Source organism: Anabrus simplex, chromosome 1 (genome assembly GCF_040414725.1).
Source record: "Anabrus simplex isolate iqAnaSimp1 chromosome 1, ASM4041472v1, whole genome shotgun sequence".
Taxonomy (NCBI): domain Eukaryota; kingdom Metazoa; phylum Arthropoda; class Insecta; order Orthoptera; family Tettigoniidae; genus Anabrus; species Anabrus simplex.
Window position 1 is genome coordinate 418,510,313 of NC_090265.1, and position 19,794 is coordinate 418,530,106.

Here is a 19,794-nt window from a genome sequence, read left to right on the forward strand (position 1 = left end):
TCTCAGTGTTTTCCAAATTCGTACGTTCCTCGTCGCCAGATGTTTCATTCCAGGCTTGTGTCTATGCCATACACCTGTCAATGCCATATGTTACGTACACACATTATGTGAACCACTTAGACTGGTTCTGATAGTTAGGTCAGCTTCCGCTTTGAATGCTAGCGTTGTGCCATGTCCTGGGAACCATCTGGTGGCGAATGAACATACCATTTCCACTTCTATTATAACGTCTAAATTCAAAGAGTCATTGTTTAAGAAGCCTTTCTCGTGGTCAGTCGAGATTTCTTCTGAGGACGCAGAGCACAGTTCCCTGTGAAACGTAAAAATTTCACCTTATATTCTTGACACGGCATAAGCCCAAAAGCCAATACAGTATCGTGTCTATAAGTACAGGTCGTGAAAGCATCAATGGCAACATAATTAGTTCTTCTTAGTCTCGGCTTGTTGTGCTGTGTTATTTTTAATTTAGAATGCCTAAGATGAGTAAAACTGTTAGTGAAGTATTAAATGTTAATGTTTGGAAGTTTCAAAAGTTTCCAACGAATAATCCCTGCATATTTTTCTTCAAAATTTGGTGGTAGAAATTTGGAGTGTATTTATGTCAAGGCTGGTATAGTACTCCTGACTTATATAAATCTGGAAGTTGGTATTTTTTCCACCCATTCAATTGGCATATCTGTTCACCCACAAAACTGAGAAGTGTGCCGCATACAAATCGTGTTATTTACATGGCATCAGTTTAAATAATACCACATTTTAGATGGTCATTGTGAGTTCTCGTTATATGTCATTTGTGGCTTAAAGAAAAAAAAGCTCCACATTTATCGTGCAGCAGGAAGAAAAGTACGATAACGGCAAGAGATCCATTCATGATTGGAAGAAAATAAGGCTCATCTTTAATGGGCAAACTGTAACCAGCATGCATTTTAGGACAAAAGGCAAAGTTGCTAACAATCTAAAGCAGGATATGTAAATATGCAACTGAAAACATACGGTTTGGATATGTGGTCACCAGTGAAATGTGTCTGTTGAAAGTTATAGCAAAAACAAGAAGGTTAAATATTACGTGCTGTAATGCTAGTCGTAGATGGCTCGTGGGTTTTTCTGAACAACATAATTTCAGTTTCCATAGGAAAACTAGCACTGCACAATGTCTCCCAGTCAGTTATGAAGAAAATATTGTGAGTTTCCACAGTGTTGTTATTGTTTGTACAGTGCAATTATATTTAATTCGCAAATTGTAATGCAGATCACGCGTATTTGACTGTAGCAAGTAGTAGTAGTAGGAATAGTAGTCTGCTATAGGGAATATGTCATACTGTAAGGAACCCATGGTAACAGCACTTTCTTTTATGCTGCTTGAAAATGTCTGTAGTAAACTGTGTAAAATACTTCGGTTACAGCGAGAACCCTTTCAGTGCCTCTCCCTTTATTATGAATGATTTAGTGTGCATTATTTTTTCCATCAATATTTATGCACCGCAGCATTTATATTGAATACAGTCAATTATTACCCATCGACTCGCGACTCCAAACAAACATGCCAGATCCAACAAAAGGGAAAGTGCTGCTGCTACTACTACTACTACTACTACTACTACTACTACTACTACTACTACTACTACTACTTCTTGCTACAGTCAAATACGCCTGATCTGCATTACAATTTGCGAATTAAATATAATTGCACTGTACAAACAATAACAACACTGTGGAAACTCACAATATTTTCTTCATAACTGACTGGGAGACATTGTGCATTGCTAGTTTTCCTATGGAAACTGAAATTATGTTTTGCTTATATAACATTGCCAATAGCCGTTGTTAACTCGTTAAAAATAAAGGTGGGAACGTGCGAGTTGGCCGTGCGGTTAGGGACACGCAGCTGTGAGCTTGCATCTGAGAGATAGTGGGTTCGAATCCCACTGTCGGCAGCTCTGAAGATAGTTTTTTTCGTGGTTCTCCCATTTTCACATTAGGCAAATGCTGGGGCTGTACTTTAATTAAGGCCACGACCGCTTCCTTGTAACTCCTAGGTCTTTCCTATCCTTTTGTCACCATAAGACCTATCTGTGTCAGTGCGACGTAAAGCCACTAGCAGATATATATATTTTCCAATACAGAACAGGATATATCAACAATCTGCAGATACATTTTTTGCCATTATGAATTCTTGCTATAATAGACTTATACCATTTAACAATGCTGTATATTATACAATACAGTGAAACCTCGATTCTCCGTTTTTCGAGGGACCATGAAAATAAAACGTACAACACAGGAAAACGGAAAATCCGGGAATGAATGAAAACCATCAATTTGGCTAAACATCACAAAAATTAAATATGTATTATTATAATCTTACAAAAACTCCTAAACCAAACCAAACTACAGCCCCAGTGGAACTTTGCCTGCCAAGCGACCGCTGCTCAGTCCGAAGGCCTGCAGATTACGAGGTGCGCATGGTCAGTGCAACGAATCCTCTCGGCAAATATTCCTGGCTCTGTAGATCGGGGTCGCCATCTCACCATTAGATAGCTCCACAATTAAAGGTATTCACGTAGGCTGAGTGGACCTGGAACCAGGCTTATATCCATGTAAAAGTGCCTGACCTGGTCGCAATCGAACCCGGGCCCTCTGGATGAGAGGCGGGCATGTTAGACCGCGAAACCGCATTAATTACCGGTACGCGAGTTCAAAATCTCGGTACTTTATATTCAATTCTACAGGGGAATCTTCGTCAGTTTCCCGTGAAAACTTCTTTCAGTTCAACAACTTTGATTTAGGCTAGCCAAACTTCGAAAAATCTAATAACGCCAAGCCAAACGACAATCGACCACAAGTAGTTTTTAATTCTCTCATCTAATAAAATAAAGCACATTAGATACAAAAGCACCCAAAATGATGGCGAAATCCGTTCATTTCTTAATCTTTCATTGTAATTTGGTCTCCGGTATACTGTTTGTAGTCAGTTTCTGGAAATCTTGTACCGCGCAAATTAGGCCTACATCAACTTTTAAAGGTTATGTTGAACTCGAAAACATGGTTTCGAATGTAAGTATCGATTCTTAAAAGTTCTCGAATGCATTATATTCAATTCTGCACGTCACAAATCCAATCAAATTGGAAAGATAAAAGAAATGTAACAACTTCAGAAATTACGGTTATTCGTGACCTTGAGGTCATCTGGAAAGCGCGCTCGCTGCACATATCAGTACGAGTTTGAAATGATACCAACCATTTAAAAAGTAACGTACGCAAATAACACGACTGCAGTTTTTGGTATTTTAACACGAAAACGTAACATTCCCAGTCTTACACCAGGACCTAAACAATAGGCAATCCCAAGACCTCCCATGGCTCTAATTTTTTTTTTTTTTTTTTTTTTTATGTAGGGTGCAACATCTGTTTTGGTCTCGCTAACATATCATGTACGATAATATCAAAAGGTACTAAATTTGTGTTAAGAAGGAGCAATTTCGATTCCTGCCTGAAAGCCCAGTTACTTTGCAGTTCCCTGAGCAAAGTGCCGAAAACCTCTTCGGCAGTATGATCGAAAAAATATAAACATCTAACCCTGGACATAATATGGACGTTTTATAAGTGCGAACGTATGACGAAACTCGTTCCGTCTTCAAGCAGAGCTGTCGAAATGCGCCGTGTCTCCTTGCAATTGTTGTGGGCACCCTCTACTTTATGATTTTCCGAGATTTTCTAAACAATACGACCCGAATGCGATGCTAAGATGGTCTCTTATGCAAGTTCACCGCCAATCGCTTTTCTAGTACCGGTACAGTACTTGCTTTAATTATCGCAGTGACGGGGCGTTAACGCCAAGATCCATAAATATGCCATAGCCGTCCTTTCGTGAGATACAGTTTATTAAAAAACGATTGATCGAGGATTTAGCATTGATGGGACTGAAATTTCTGGACGGTTGATCCGGGAAAGCGTTTCTTCGAGGAACGGATAATGTGGGACTTTTACAATGTGATTTAATTACGATGCTCGCGGACCACGTAATTTGAACGCATATTCCGGGAAAACGTATTTTCCGGGAACGGATAATTGAGGTTCCACTGTAATTAGAAAGAAGAAAAATTCTGAATTTCTCCTCCTAAAATTAGTGTGTTTAGATTATTCTATGGTGGGGTTTATTCGCGTATATACAGTATTTTTTGTTTTGCTAATATCTTTGCATGAAGGGAACTGCAACTAAAAAGTAACAAGCTCCAAAACATAAAAACATTTTCAAACAACAAAACAAAATCTGATGGGGATTGTTTCAAAGCAAATTTGATGAAAATCTTTGTAAATCATTAATCTCAGCAGATACTGTGTTTAGTCGTGTATTAGACCCCACTCCCCAAAGTGATTGTTTAATATCTCGTAACTTGGGCCAATATAGATATTTTTTTGGAGAGAAGTAGGTTTAAAATGTTATGAAAACTATTATTTTACTTGCCAACGTACGTAACAAATAATAATAATAATAATAATAATAATAATAATAATAATAATAAATCAGTATTATTATGTTTCCATTTACTTCCACGATTTTTGTAGACGCCAAACAAAACATACTAGGGTACACGTTAATAAAAGTGAAGGCAACGAGCGAACAAAATTAAACATTATGATCATAAAATGCGTTACCGCTACGCCTGTAAAAATCCATGAATGCAGCAAACATTCCTGTTATTTATTTTTTATTCTTTCAGTCGTGAAACTTTTGGCACTATCTGGGCGATACCATGCCTAACCTAAACAATGTTGTCTCTCTTATCTCATTTTCAGCTGTTTAGGTAAATCCTGATGTGTTAAACATAGAGAACAAATGTGAAATATACTTAAGGGTCTGGCTTTCAACAGCCGCAGTTATCACAAAACTGCGTCCAGTCACTATGTATTACCTTCGGAAGTACAACTTGTAACATATGCTAGTTGTCAGCTGGTGGTTTGGCACGCTCTACAGCACGGCTTTATTCGGAAGGAGTGGCTTCTGCTACACATACACCAACTGGGAATATCAAAGACCATCTCCAGAAACCATTTAGGAATAGATTCACACTTAGGACTCTACAGTGGGTAACAAAACAATTTTTGCAAGTTCAAAAAGACGGTACCTCGAATGCTCTCGATTGCAGTGCAAGGCTGATGAGATGGCAGTGACGATGTCGTCACTTGAAATGCCGACACGCCAGTAGCAGGAAAGTTGGTGCAAGACTATAATCCAAATGAAAGCAGTGATTGGGTTTACTCAGGTTTACTGTGTGATAGTCCTACTGCTCGACTGACAGACACAAATGACTGGCCATTAAGTTGTTTTGTATCAAAATTGCATAATGTGATTATACGATAGCCTTATCCCTTTTCTCTATGGGGTCAAGTATGAAGTGAGACGAATCTTTGTAGCAAGTTTTTATGACCGTATACCCTTCCTGACATCAACCTCATCAGAGGAATGATGAAACGAATGACTGACTATATTTACTTCATATGTAGGCCTAAAAGTCATGCTCACCATTTATTATCTTTTTACATTTAGAAATACTGCCTTCCAACAAAAATAGCCAGTATAACTCAAATACATTCATAAGTTCGTTAAAGAATAGTGTAGAATGTTTACATGTACAATTTATAACACTTTATAGCCTAGAAGTCGTGTTCACTGCACAAAATTTGAGGTTATAGCATATTGGACACCCCCCCCCCCCATGCTTTTTTGTCTATAAAAGTGGGGGGGAAAAAAAGGGGGTCTAATACGGGAGTAAATACGGTGTATCATGGCTATCCATCAACAGCTTCTAATTTCAGATGACCACCATCGGACTTGTATATAGTCCACATGGACCTGAGTTCATGACTTAAAAAGAGACCACATCATGTAATGATAGAATTGGCCGATGATGATGATGAGTCTACATGGTTGCTAGGTAACACCTTGCATCACAGCCTGCATGGTTGCTAGGGTTACACTTCCATCACACTATCTTTTGTAATGCGTATTTTCAGACATATTTGTGTTGACTAGTGTTTTTGGTGCCTCTGAAACGTGCAGAAAAGTTGAAGATTCATTTAGCACATATCCCCAGAAGATAAAACAATTAGTTCATGAGAAAGAGGACATGTTCTTCAGAGAGATTCAACATTCCTTGTTATTTTTTTTCACAGTATGCGTACTTATTCCCGTTGCTATGTCAGATCTTACTTTACTTAGTGGAGGTAAACATCTTACCATAGTAAGTGTTTCTTCTCCATAGCGTATCGATTAGTTCTATTGGCTGTCATTGGAGGCTGAGAATCACATTGTTAAAAAGAGAGTTAAGAGGTTCCGCGTAATCAATACACATATTTGATGCCTTATTAAATTCACCCTTGAAACTGAATCCAACAGATCGATCAACTTTCTAGATATAACAATAAGCAGACTACCTAATTTATTACCTTAGATGATTTACAGGAAACCCACACGAACAGCTACTACCATAAAACAAGGTTTTTCACACCCACGAACACATAAGTGTGCCTCTTACAACAGTATGGTTGACCGCGCTTTCAAAATACCAATATCCAAAAAAATAAGGAACTTACTATCATCCACTCCATTGCTAAATTAAATGGTTACAACAGATTTTTACTGAAGCAATAATCAATAAATTTAAACACCGACCAAATACAACTCTGTTAAATGACAATCCTAAACCAGCAGCTTACTCCACGTCTACAGTATTGCCAATATCTTCATAAAACATAATTCCAAGATTTCCTTTCGAACTAACAATAGAAACATGGAAGTGGTACATAACTCCAATTTATTAAACAGAACCAACATCTTTTCAAGGTCAGGCGTATACCAGTTTAAATTCAATAACTGCCATTCTTCTTACAGAGGACAAACCAGACGCAACTTCAAAATTAGATACTTACAACATGTTAACATAATAAAATACAATAGGTTTTTTTCAGTAGGGCAACATAAAACATAATTTCACTACGTTAAGACCAAGATATTGAAATTCTCAGTGTCCTAAAAAAAGGCCCTTTTTTTAATATCACTAAAAACTGTTTTATACACCTCAATCAGTTTTTTAATCCTAACCTAAACCTTAATGATTAATGATTTATCTGAGAAACCGAACATCCTTTTTCACTTCCTTATCTTGGTTTTTAAAAGCTTCAAGTTGACAAGTAGGCGATCGATCTTTCACATCATACACAACACCTTCTCGCGCTACTTGTCCCTTCCCCCCGATCCACCTTAGACAACTCCCCTTACCCCCACATCCCTTAATCCTTCCCTCTTTCTCCTACCTCTGCTCATTATCTGTCCTTACTTCCACTTATACTTCATATATTAGCTCCTCTAAACACGTCTAGCCACCGTGGCAAGCTAAACAAGGTGAGCTTCATAATATTACTTGTTTTTTAACTTACCAATTTCCCCCCGGTTTTTATTTCTAACCAATTTTCCTTTTTTTGCTGTAGATTTCATATATCCACATCGAACTGAGGAATTTAGGTCCTACAATATATCCTAGGAGCTCATATATGTCGCTATCTACCTGTGGGCGTGCCGATAAAACAAAAGCATGTTATTCCTTGCCTAGCAACAACCGAGTGAGAAATCGTCTTAACAAGGAACACACCATCAAGGACTCACTGTGTTTCCTTGCGTCTAGTGAAATTTTAGAAAGGCTATTCCCATGTAAATTTATAGCACTCAACTGGCGCTTGAAATATGTTTTCATGATACATACAAGGTTAAGTTAGGTTGGGTGATGCTGGTTGAATAAGAAATCTGTTACAGAAGCCACTGGAGTGATACTACTACTATTTTTCAGAATGAAATTGAACATTTTCATTGACGTCTCAGAATTAGAAAAATAACTAACGAATAAGTGTAGTACAGAAATCTCTGAAAACGCAAGTTTTGAACAAACAGATTGCTATTTCATACCTATTTTAATATGTGTGTGGGGGTTTTCTTGACTTTTTTTTTTTGTGAAAAATCAGATGTAACGACAATCTGCTATAACAAGTCAATTTATCTCCATTATGAATTGTTGCTATAACTGACTTCCATTGTATTTCTATTCACCCAACTTATCCGGCGCTACAGTCCTTGAAGGACTTGGGCCTTGTCGATCTCTTGTCTCCTCCAGTCATCTCTCGAAGCGGCCAACCTTCTCCAGCTCTGTATTCCTAGTCTTCTCAAGTTCACCTCTACACCGTCCAGCCATCGTAATCTTAGTCGTCCCATGGAACGACTTCCCTCGGGCTTGGTAACTAACACCTCTTGGCACTCACTGTTCCTCCATTCGCTGCACATGTACCAACCACCGTAATCTTCTAACCTTTATATCTGCAGTTATTGACGGATTCTAATAGAGTTCATACAGCTCTTTGTTGGTCCTAATTCTCCAGCCATTAAGGCCACGGCCGCTTCCTTCCAACTCCTAGGCCTTTCTTATCCCATCGTCGCCATAAGACCGATCTGTGTCTCCAGCCACCCTTTTTGAATTCTGCACCATATATCTTCCTCAGCACTTTTCGTTCCCATGCATCCAAAGTTTTCTAATTTATTGTGTAATTGTCCATGTTCCCAATCCATACATAACTACAGGTTTTATAATCGTTCTACAGTATACACTGTCATCTTCAGCTGCCTTGAGATGTTTGACGATCGCAGCAAGTAATGGAAACTATAATAGCATCTGTTGCCTGGTGCTATTCTTGCCTTTACCTTTACTGTTACTATATTATCTTCCGCAACTATTTCTCCCAAATACTTAACTGTTTTACTCAGTTTTCAAACCCTTCAAACTGCTTTGTGCCTCTCCACCTTCTTTTATTTCTAGCATTGATCATATATTTTGTTTTTTCCTTACTTATGACCAAGCCCAACGTAGCCGCTTCTCTTTCCAAAACTGTGTAGTTCTCGAGCAGGTACTTTCTATTCCTCCCAGGGGTGGCTATATCATCTGCAAAAGCCATACTCTGGGACATTCTATTGAATTTAATTTGCCTGGCAGTTTGCACATGATTCTATTCATCCAAAGGTGAATATTTAATTATTTTTCTAACGTGTTCCTTTAACTTTAATTGGGAAAAAATATCTTCAGTAAACCGACAGGAATTATTTTGTTTCATATATTATTTACTCCATACAAGGTTGTCATGAATTACACTTCCTCCAACATCATCTACCTGCTTCAGTGCAGACTCTGCCCATTTTTCTACATTGGCTTAACTACGAATGCTCTAGCCAAACGAATATGCAGGCACTGCAATATTTGTAAAACCTCTAGCATGGATCTTCCTGTCCCTTTTCACACCCAACACCATCATGCTGTATTTGAGGAATTTTTAAGTTGTCAGAATTGTACCTTCCAACTTCCCCAACTTCCCCACCCTCTCATCCTTAGGGATTCCAAAGTTGGGTATCAGCTGGTATTTAGGTCTAAGGAAGCACGTGCCCTTAACATTAGGTTACTGCTCTTCTTTATTTTTAATTTTTTTTAATTTTTTGGGCTGGCTGGCTGTTCACTCCTTTACCTCACAACAGCATTTATTTGTCAGCAATGCCCACTGCCATTCTTATTCTCTCCTCCACTGATGAAGGCTGCAGCCAACATTTTTTGACCTATGCCTTTCCTTTGTGTGTACTCTATCCACATATTCTTACACAGTAAGTTGCTGCTGTCCATCCACTTCCTAAAGGTATGGATATTTTATTTTGTAGATTTTCTTCTTTGAAACAGTTTCATTAGAAACACGACATTTCTTTTAAAAATTAAAAATAAAAATAAAAAGCATCATTCATCGCAATTAATGTGTTATAGTTTTCTGTACATGGCATGAAATTTACCTTTCGGTGTTCAAGTATCATAACAGGATGATGTCTGTAAATTTGGACAGGATTTTAAATTCATAGAAAGTAACAAGGCTAAGGGTAGGTGATGAAGATCTTCTGTCCTAGCTGCGCTGAGTGGCTCAGATGACTGAGACGCTGGCCTTCTGACCCCGACTTGGCAGGTTCGATCCTGGCTCAGTCCGGTGGTATTTGAAGGTGCACAAATATGTCAGCCTCGTGGTGGTAGATTTACTGGCACGTGAAAGAACTCCTGCAGGACTAAATTCTGGTACCTCAGCATCTCCGAAACCGTGAAAGTAGTTGGTAGGATGTAAAGCCAATAACATTATTTATTATTATCTTCTTTCATAACTGGAAACAGAGCTCTAGTAAGAGAAACACCATCCAGTATATTTGTTAATACCAAATCAAGAGTTCTGCTGTTGTAATTTTTCATATTATTTATTAACCCAATGTAAATCGTGAAATGCCAAGAAATCAAGCTAATAAGAATAACCTGACGCACATTCCAGATGTACTTTTGCGTCAGAGTAACATCCAGTGGGATTTATTAAGAGCTATTGAAAATTAATGTGAAATGTTGTTTTACTCCAAAATTCTTTATGTGAGAGCAGTAAATGTCCAACCCACTATAGGTCAGTAAATAGAGGAGAAACCTAGGTATATATCACGCAAGGAGGTCGGCACGGAGGTGTTACGGAAGCACAGAAAGTGTTGAGCTAAGATGGCGTCTTTGTAGTCATGAACAACAACAATTCCCCTTTCCCAGCTGACACTGGTTGGGGAAAATATGGTTCCTCTCCACTTCATCCTGTCTCTCCACCATTCCTCATCCAACACTGTGTTCCAGTCCAGATTCCGTTGTCCTATGCTGTTCTTCACAGAGTCTATCGATCTTAATCTTGGTCTTCCTCGTCCCCTCTTCCCTGCCATCTATTACGATTCAATCGTAATAATTACGAATTACCCATCATAATTACACCTTTACGAATAACACACCACAAATTACGATTCTCGCGATTAAAATCAACAGAGAATTACACAAAGCAAAGTTGTCATTACTATAATGCATACCTGCCAACCCTTCCGATTTACCCGGAAACTTTCCGATTTTTAACTTATCTTCTGGTTTTCCGATTTATTTTTATTTCTTCCTATTTTTGACCAATATAACCCCCAGTACGGTCAGTACTCTTCCCCTAGGACGAATTTTTATGTGTTAGTGTAATTTATGCAACCTCATTTTTAAGCATATTTACCGGTATTTGATGCTTTATTTGGCGGGCGGATCATCCGTCGCCTTCGTGTATCGTATTTCCCGCTCACTACAGCAGCGTGTGTGCTGTTCAGGTGGGAATTCGGGACGGCAATCGTCCTACGAGTCAGTGAAGGTCATGTGTACTAGCGACCGCTAGGGACTCCGTTGATCGGATTGAAAGAGTGAGTTTTGTGGGAGACACTCAAACTCATATTAGCTGAGGACACCATATGGCTGATAAAGCAGGTATGAGGCAGTTTCTAAAAAGTAACTATGATCGGTAGAAAACGGTAAATAAAAATGTAAACAGACTCTGGGATGGGTTTAAAGAAATTGTTGAGAAATGTGAAAACAGGTTTGTACCTTTAAGGGTGGTAAGGAATGGTAAAGACCCACCTTATTATAATAGAGAAATAAAGAGACTAAGAAGGAGGTGAGACTGGAAAGAAAGAGAGTTAGAAATGGCTGTGGAAGTAAGGAGAAATTGAAGGAACTTACTAGAAAATAGAATCTAGCAAAGAAGGCAGCTAAGGATAACATGATGGCAAGCATAATTGGCAGTCATACAAATTTTAGTGAAAAATGGAAGGGTATGTATAGGTATTTTAAGGCAGAAACAGGTTCCAAGAAGGACATTCCAGGAATAATTAATGAACAAGGGGAGTGTGTATGTGAGGATCTTCAAAAGTCAGAAGTATTCAGTCAGCAGTATGTAAAGATTGTTAGTTACAAGGATAATGTCGAGATAGAGGAAGAGACTAAGGCCAAAGAAGTAATAAAATTTACGTATGATAACAATGACATTTACAATAAGATACAAAAGTTGAAAACTAGAAAAGCGGCTGGAATTGATCAGATTTCTGGGGATATACTAAAGACAATGGGTTGGGATATAGTACCATATCTGAAGTACTTATTTGATTATTGTTTGGCCGAAGGAGCTATACCAGATGAATGGAGAGTTGCTATAGTAGCCCCTGTGTATAAAGGAAAGGGTGATAGACATAAAGCTGAAAATTACAGGCCAGTAAGTTTGACATGCATTATATGTAAGCTTTGGGAAGGCATTCTTTCTGATTATATTAGACATGTTTGTGAAATTAATAACTGGTTCGATAGAAGGCAGTTCGGTTTTAGGAAAGGTTATTCCACTGAAGCTCAACTTGTAGGATTCCAGCAAGATATAGCAAATATCTTGGATTCTGGAGGTCAAATGGACTGTATCGCGATTGACATGTCTAAAGCATTTGATAGGGTGGATCATGGGAGACTACTGGCAAAAATGAGTGCAATTGGACTAGACAAAAGAGTGACTGAATGGGTTGCTATATTTCTAGAAAATAGATCTCAGAGAGTTAGAGTAGGTGAAGCTTTGTCTGACCCTGTAATAGTTGAGAGGGGATTCCTCAGGGCAGTGTTATCGGACCTTTATGTTTTCTTATATATATAAATGATATGAGTAAAGGAGTGGAATCGGAGGTAAGGCTTTTTGCGGATGATGTTATTCTCTATAGAGTGATAAATAAGTTACAAGATTGTGAGCAACTGCAACGTGACCTCGAAGATATTGTGAGATGGACAGCAGGCAATGGTATGTTGATAAACGGGGCTAAAAGTCAGGTTGTGAGTTTCACAAATAGGAAAAGTCCTCTCAGTTTTAATTACTGCGTTGATGGGGTGAAAGTTCCTTTTGGGGATCATTGTAAGTATCTAGGTGTTAATATAAGGAAAGATCTTCACTGGGGTAATCACATAAATGGGATTGTAAATAAAGGGTACCGATCTCTGCACATGGTTATGAGGGTGTTTAGGGGTTGTAGTAAGGACGTAAAGGAGAGTGCATATAAGTCTCTGGTAAGACCCCAACTAGAGTATGGTTCCAGTGTATGGGACCCTCACCAGGATTACCTGATTCAAGAACTGGAAAAAATCCAAAGGAAAACAGCTCGATTTGTTCTGGGTGATTTCCGACAAAAGAGTAGCGTTACAAAAATGTTGCAATGTTTGGGTTTGGAAGAACTGAGAGAAAGAAGAAGAGCTGCTCGACTAAGTGGCATGTTCCGAGCTGTCAGCGGAGAGATGGCGTGGAATGACATTAGTAGACGAATAGCTTTGAATGGCGTCTATAAAAGTAGGAAAGATCACAATATGAAGATAAAGTTGGAATTCAAGAGGACAAACTGGGGCAAATATTCATTTATAGGAAGGGGAGCTAGGGATTGGAATAACTTACCAAGGGAGATGTTCAATAAATTTCCAATTTCTTTGAAATCATTTCGGAAAAGGCTAGGAAAGCAACAGATAGGGAATCTGCCACCTGGGCGACTGCCCTAAATGCAGATCAGTATTGATTGATTGATTGATTATTGATTGTTATTGTGTGGTTCGCGCACTCGTTTCGTTGGAGTTTTAGACCACGTGTTTTTTCTTGCGGTTCTGTGCTTTTCCCCCTGTCGAAGTCATATGTTAATAATGTACGAGGCATACTGATCTGTTTTGTATGTGGTAGCTTCGCGTATTTCAGTGCTTTCGTGTTGACCAGAGTTCATAATTTTAATGACTTCAATGTATTTCAGAGAGTTGTGTCGGTGACAGTTTGTGCTATTTTCTCTTCATATGATGACTACAAAACATAACAAACGTTATCTCCAAGTGTTCAGGGACACCTATAAAACTGAATTTCCGTTCATTTTACAGTCGAATAAAGGAAACTATTATGCATTTTGTTCCGTGTGTCGGTGTGATATTAATATCTCACATGGAGGGAAAACAGATATTGTAGCTCACAGTGTCACACATAAACACAAAGAGTGCTAGCTGTCTCGAGAGGAACAAACAATTAAGTAATTTTTTTGTAGGTGGTAAGGAAGATGATGCAGTCACTCGAGCAGAATGTTTGTTCAAGGCGTTCATTGTCGAACATAACCTTGCATTGTCTTGTTCTGATCACGCAGGGCCGTTGTTCAGAAAAATGTTCCCAGATTCAGACATTGCGAAGAAATATGCATGTGCTAGATCAAAAACATCTGCCATAATTAATGAAATGGCCCGTGATGCAGATAGTAAGGTGATTCAAACTTTAAAGACTGAACCTTTTGCGATTTCAATTTGATGGTAGCAATGATAAAGATAGTAAGCTCTGTCCTATCGTCGTCTCGTTTTTCAACAAAGAATTGAAAAAGATTGAAAATCGTTTGCTATCCATGGAAAATTTGGATGGCAATTCTACTGGTATTAATAGTGCTAATTTACTCCTGGATGTTCTGAAAAGATATGATGTTCCGATGGCAAACTGTATAGCTTTTAGCGCAGATAAGACTCCTGTTATGATGGGAAGGAAAAACGGTGTTGCTGCTAAACTAAGAGAGCAGTGCGAAAACATTATTATTATGGGATGCCCATGTCATTTGATTAATTTGACTGCTATGAAGGGTGCAGACTCCCTTCGTATAAAAATTGATGAGATGCTAATTTATATTTATTATTATTTAGACAAAAACTCGAAGAGAAAAGATCATCTCAAAATGTATCAAACTGATGTTAGAAAAATATTAAAGCATGTGTGTACACGCTGGTTATCCTTGGGGAAATGTTTGGAAAGATTGATTTCAGAGTGGGAGCCACTTCAGAGTTTTGTAAGGATGAGGTAAAACGGTCCAATTCCCAAGCTAAAGGCACATGAAGATACAGAAATGGAACGTGGTCCTTGTGTCAGTAGAGTACAAGATCAAGCCTCTGTTATTTCTGGAAAAATGAAGGCGGAGAGTAGTTCATCTCCATCTGTGAAGAAAATAAAGGAGTCTAGTTGCACTGCCAGTATTTCACGAGAGGAGAGACTATTTCTTTTTCTGTCTTCAAACTTTAATAAAGCATTTTGCTCATTTCTGGCATTTATCATCCCTACATTTGAGAAAACGAATAAAGTTCTTCAGTCGCAAGCACCTCACATTCATGTCATAAGATCAATGCTGACGGATATGTTGAAGGATATTCTGTGTAGGTTTGTTAAGCCAGTGGTTATAAAAAATATCCTACAGTTTTAGAAGTGGTCTATCACGAGAGAGAATCAGAAAGCGGATGATGATTTAGTAATTGGCTGTTCAACATCTCGTCTTGTAGAAAATCTGGCACCTGAGGAGAAGAAAAACTTTTATTTGCACGTCAGGAACTATTTTATTGCAGTTTGTGATTATATTATTCATAAATTTAATTTTAATAGTGATGTTTTTGTTAATGCTCAATGCTCAATGAACAAGAAGAAATGGATGTATTACAGTGCCAGTTTTGTGCTCTCCAAATGGAGGATTTACCATTGTCTGTTGTGCAAGGAGAAAGAGTAGATTGTTCTTGGTCTGCTATAGGGGATATACGAGGTGCAGATGGGTGTTTCAAATATGATATAATCGCAAAAGTAATGCTCTCAATATTGACAATTCCACACAGCAATGCCGAGTGTGAAAGATTGTTCAGCCAGGTAAAAATGACGAGGACACAATTCCGATCATCTCTGAATGACGAAAATCTCAGTAAACTATTGGTGGTCAAATCAAGTCTAAGTGGAAAGTGTTATGAGCAGCAGTATGACAGTGCATTGTTGAAGAGGGCAAAGTCAGCTGCCAGTTCAATTTAAACAAGTAAACACAGCAGTCTCTATCACCTACATGTGTATATTCTTCACCATTTGGTAAGTTGTAGTCAGTTCTTGACTTATCTGTCTAAATGTTACTATTCGTATGTACTGTATGTGTCGTAAATGAGAACGATTATTAGGTACGTTTTCTTGCAATCGTTTTTGTTTTCTTAGTTTAAGATTTTAAATGCAATAGTTAATTCGCATTGTAACTGTAGATATGTATGCCTTTTATATTGTCCTCTTTTTTACCGAGAATTAAAAAATCTTCCTATTTTTGATTTCTAAAAGTTGTCAGGTATGATAATGCATATAATTCTCTTCTCCCAAACCCTGTTTTGTATTCTTATATGTTTATATTTGTCAGCTCATCAAATTTTTAGTACTTATTGATTATATTTTGGGCTTTATTCGTATACAAATTTCAGAATTTTGGAGTGCATAACTATCTGAAGCCTAGTTGTAATTATGATGATGTACATAATTCTCTTCTCCCAAACTCTGTTTTGTGTTCTGATAATAATGCATTGCATATTTCTTTAGAAGCAGATGTGCTTGGAAAACCCATTGTGATAGGTTCCACAACCATAACACCACTGAAAATCTCGACTGACACCATCACTTTGGAGGCAGGTGAAGAAGGTTCAGACAGGGATGAAGCTGAAGGCGACGATGAAGATATGGATGGTACAAGTGAAGAGGAGGTATTTAAATTTCATATACCTAGTCTCTAAAGTAGAAGTTTCAAAAGTGGGGTCCATGACATTGAATGAGGGATTCTGCAGACATTTTAAAGAGAAAAAATGGGTACAACATCATTTTCTTGAGTTTTTTATGTTAAAGAAGTGGAGATGACGATGACAAAATACAAAAATGATAGAATATCTAAAGCTGTAGATTCAGAGATTAGATTCTGAAATCTTCAAGCATTTCTCTTTTCTGATAGATTTCATCCAGATTTCAGACTTCAGAAAGATTCAAAGGAGAAATGTTGTATTAGGTATTATTGCACTTTCCAAAAGAAATTGTGCACTGGCCTCATGGTGTAGGGCTAGCATGCCTGTCCCTTACCCGGAGGCCCCAGGTTCAATTCCCGGCCAGGCCAGGGATTTTTACCTGGATCTTAGGGCTGGTGCGAGGTCCACTCAGCCTACATTACTACAATTGAGGAGCTGTCTGAAGGTGAGATGGTGGCCCTGGTCTAGAGAGCCAAGAATAATGACCAAGAGGATTCGTCATGCTGACCACACAACACCTTGTAATCTGTAGGCCTTTGGGCTGAGCAGTGGTCGCTTGGTAGACCATGCTGTTTCGCCATGGAGTTTGAAAAAAAATCGTGAAGTGCAACATATTCAGTATTGATCCTCTTACCCTAGTGAAAGGAAGGCTGTAGATTATTTCTGCATTGCTTCACCCTGAATCGTGTGGACATCGGTGAATTTCAAATCTAGTTTTAGTAACCAGACTAAGAATTTCTATAAACTCCCATATTACTGTTGTAAACCCTTCTTCACAGCTTACGCCAATTTCTTTACTTTAGTGAAAAAATGAGTTTGGTTGATTATGCAACCATGACTGTTTCCTGATGAGATGAAAAGTGTTGGACAGTGCTGTGTTAAAAGAGTGCAAATTTCACCAACAGCTATCAGCAACCTCTTTTCTTATTATAAAAAGATTTCAGTTTAACTAAGCTCTGTTACTACAAACTATAAAAATAAAAAAAGTAAAAAAGCTAATCAAGCATCGAGTTTTACATGACTCTTGATATAGTGATCATAGCTGTGGGACTTCCAATTTTATGTGGAATCCAAACTCACTTGGCTACGTTTCCCCTTCTCTCTGCCAGAACAACTGTAATTTTTCTGAACATTTCCACAGTCATGTCTCTTTGTGAATGATTACGGTTTTCGACAGATTTTGTGAAGTAAGTATGGCACAAAATCAATTTGATTTGGTTTGACTAACCCTGTGTATGCTAACTTACACTGACAAATAATGCTTCATGCTACTGTGGCCCAGATATCTATTTCTAGGAAGACTTGCTTCACAGTTAGAAAATAATTAGTGTTGTTTTATTTTTAGCTAACTACTTTCACTGTTTTTTGGAGACACCAGGTTGCTGAAATTTTGTCTGTAGGTGTTAACATAAAGATGTGTGTGTAAATGCTATGTTTGAAGAGTACCATTGTATTTCTTTTCTGTACTTGTGTAAGATCCTCAGTTTCTTTATAACAATATGAGTTCGATAGCTGGATAATTATACAGAAGATTTTTTTCATCTTCTGTTCTATGCTAGGTAATTTCCTGAGCTTTTTAAAATTTATTATTATGAGGGTGATGTTATTTCTTCACTTTCTTTGTGTACAGGATAACAGTGTGCAGACATCTCAGCCTACGAGTCCTTTTGAGCTTTTTACGGAATTGCCTCAAGATCAGTCTTCAAAATGTGAACCTAAAGTGAAAAATGTCAAGTCCCGGGAACCCATTCGACAGTAAGATTACTTGCCATCAATACATCGTTGTTGCACCTGCAAAAACTGCTATGTGAAATATTTCAGCTTAAAACCTTGGCCGGAAAAGTTCTGTCATCTAAGGTTCAATTTTGTGCAAGTTATGACATAGAATTCTCGCTCTTGATAACTTACGTGCTGCGGGTCAGTGTTTCTCTCATAACAGTATCCCATAGTGGTTTTTCCAGGCACAATGACTTTAAATATGTATGTATCTCATGGAATGTGAGATAAATTGTTGTATTTATATACTTCTTTTTTTTTTTTCACCTCCCCCCCTTCTAGGCCATGCATTTTAATCTTTGATTCATTGGCTGGGGCAAGCAGGACAAGAGTAGTTGCAACCCTTCGTGATTATCTGCGAATAGAGTACAAAGTCAAAGAAGGAAAAGAACGTGACTTTTCCAAGGACACTATTAAAGGTGCTTCGCCTAAAGTACCACAGCAGACAAACTTCACCGATTGTGGCTTGTATCTGTTGCAGTATGTGGAAAGTTTTTTCAAGGTAAGGCAGGTTCTTTAATCATCTTTCTTTTAAATGAAATCATATACAGGGTGAATCACCTAAAACTTGCACCCTAAATATTTCTGAAATGGAAGGTGCTATTGATGTGCTGTTTTCACAAACATGGAGTGTAACCAAGGGCTCATAATTGTAGCCTATATACAGATTTTAGTAATCACTAGAATGTTTAATTTTCAAACTATGATACCTCATAAACTACTTGTACTGGAATCCTGACAAAACTACCATTGACATTCTAATTTACTGTAGTTTTATTTTGTTAATGTCAATAGGCGTTATTCAGTTAGCTTATTTATTTCGTATGGCAAAACAAGGATACGTTATAAATACATATTTCTTAAATAAGTATGTAATTTACAGGTCAGCATTCAAAACTTAATGTCCAGACTTTTAAGCCAGTCCACTGCTTCTGTAGAGGCACTATGTAATTCTTGAACAGATCCATTGAATCTTCTTTTTGGGCAGTCCATAACAACATGCTGGATGGTTTGAGGCACATTATCACAGTCGCAGAATGGGTCTTCAGATTTTCCCCACTTGTGAAGCCAGAATTTACACCTTCCATGGTTTGTCCTGATTCTGTTTAGAGATGTCCATTCCCTTCTCGGTAAGTTGAAACCAGGAGGAGCTCTACAAGGATGGTGAATTAAACCCAGGTGGTCAGGGTTTGAAGAGGACCATTCTTCATGCCAGATCTCATCAGCATCAAAATTTGTTTCCAGGAGCTTCTCGCCTAACTTCCATGATGGGTTTCTGGACTTTAATCTCTTCGATTTCTGAGGGTTGCAGTCCTGATGTAAGGACAGTTGAGGATTACTGCGACATTTCTGCCATTCTCTTACAAGAGCCAGTTCTCTTCGTATGTGAGGGGGATGGATGTTGGATAAAACGGGTAACCATTTTAGGGGTGTCGATTTGATGGTGCCTGATATTGTACTCATGGTATCATTCAGTTAGCTGCCTCTGTGGATCAGTGGTGGAGTGTCAGCCACC

The 19,794-nt window shown here is 38.2% G+C and overlaps 1 protein-coding gene across 2 annotated transcripts in view; it reads left to right on the forward strand.

Annotated features, from left to right (window-relative positions):
• LOC136856885 (uncharacterized) overlaps window positions 1-19,794 on the forward strand; it is a 518,885-nt gene that overhangs the window by 472,461 nt on the left and 26,630 nt on the right. For both annotated transcript variants that reach the window (XM_067135106.2, XM_067135104.2), the window contains 3 exons: window positions 16,309-16,469; window positions 18,133-18,257; window positions 18,561-18,780. In XM_067135106.2, the coding sequence (XP_066991207.2) occupies window positions 16,309-16,469; window positions 18,133-18,257; window positions 18,561-18,780 (506 nt within the window). The remainder of the gene's footprint in view (window positions 1-16,308; window positions 16,470-18,132; window positions 18,258-18,560; window positions 18,781-19,794) is intronic.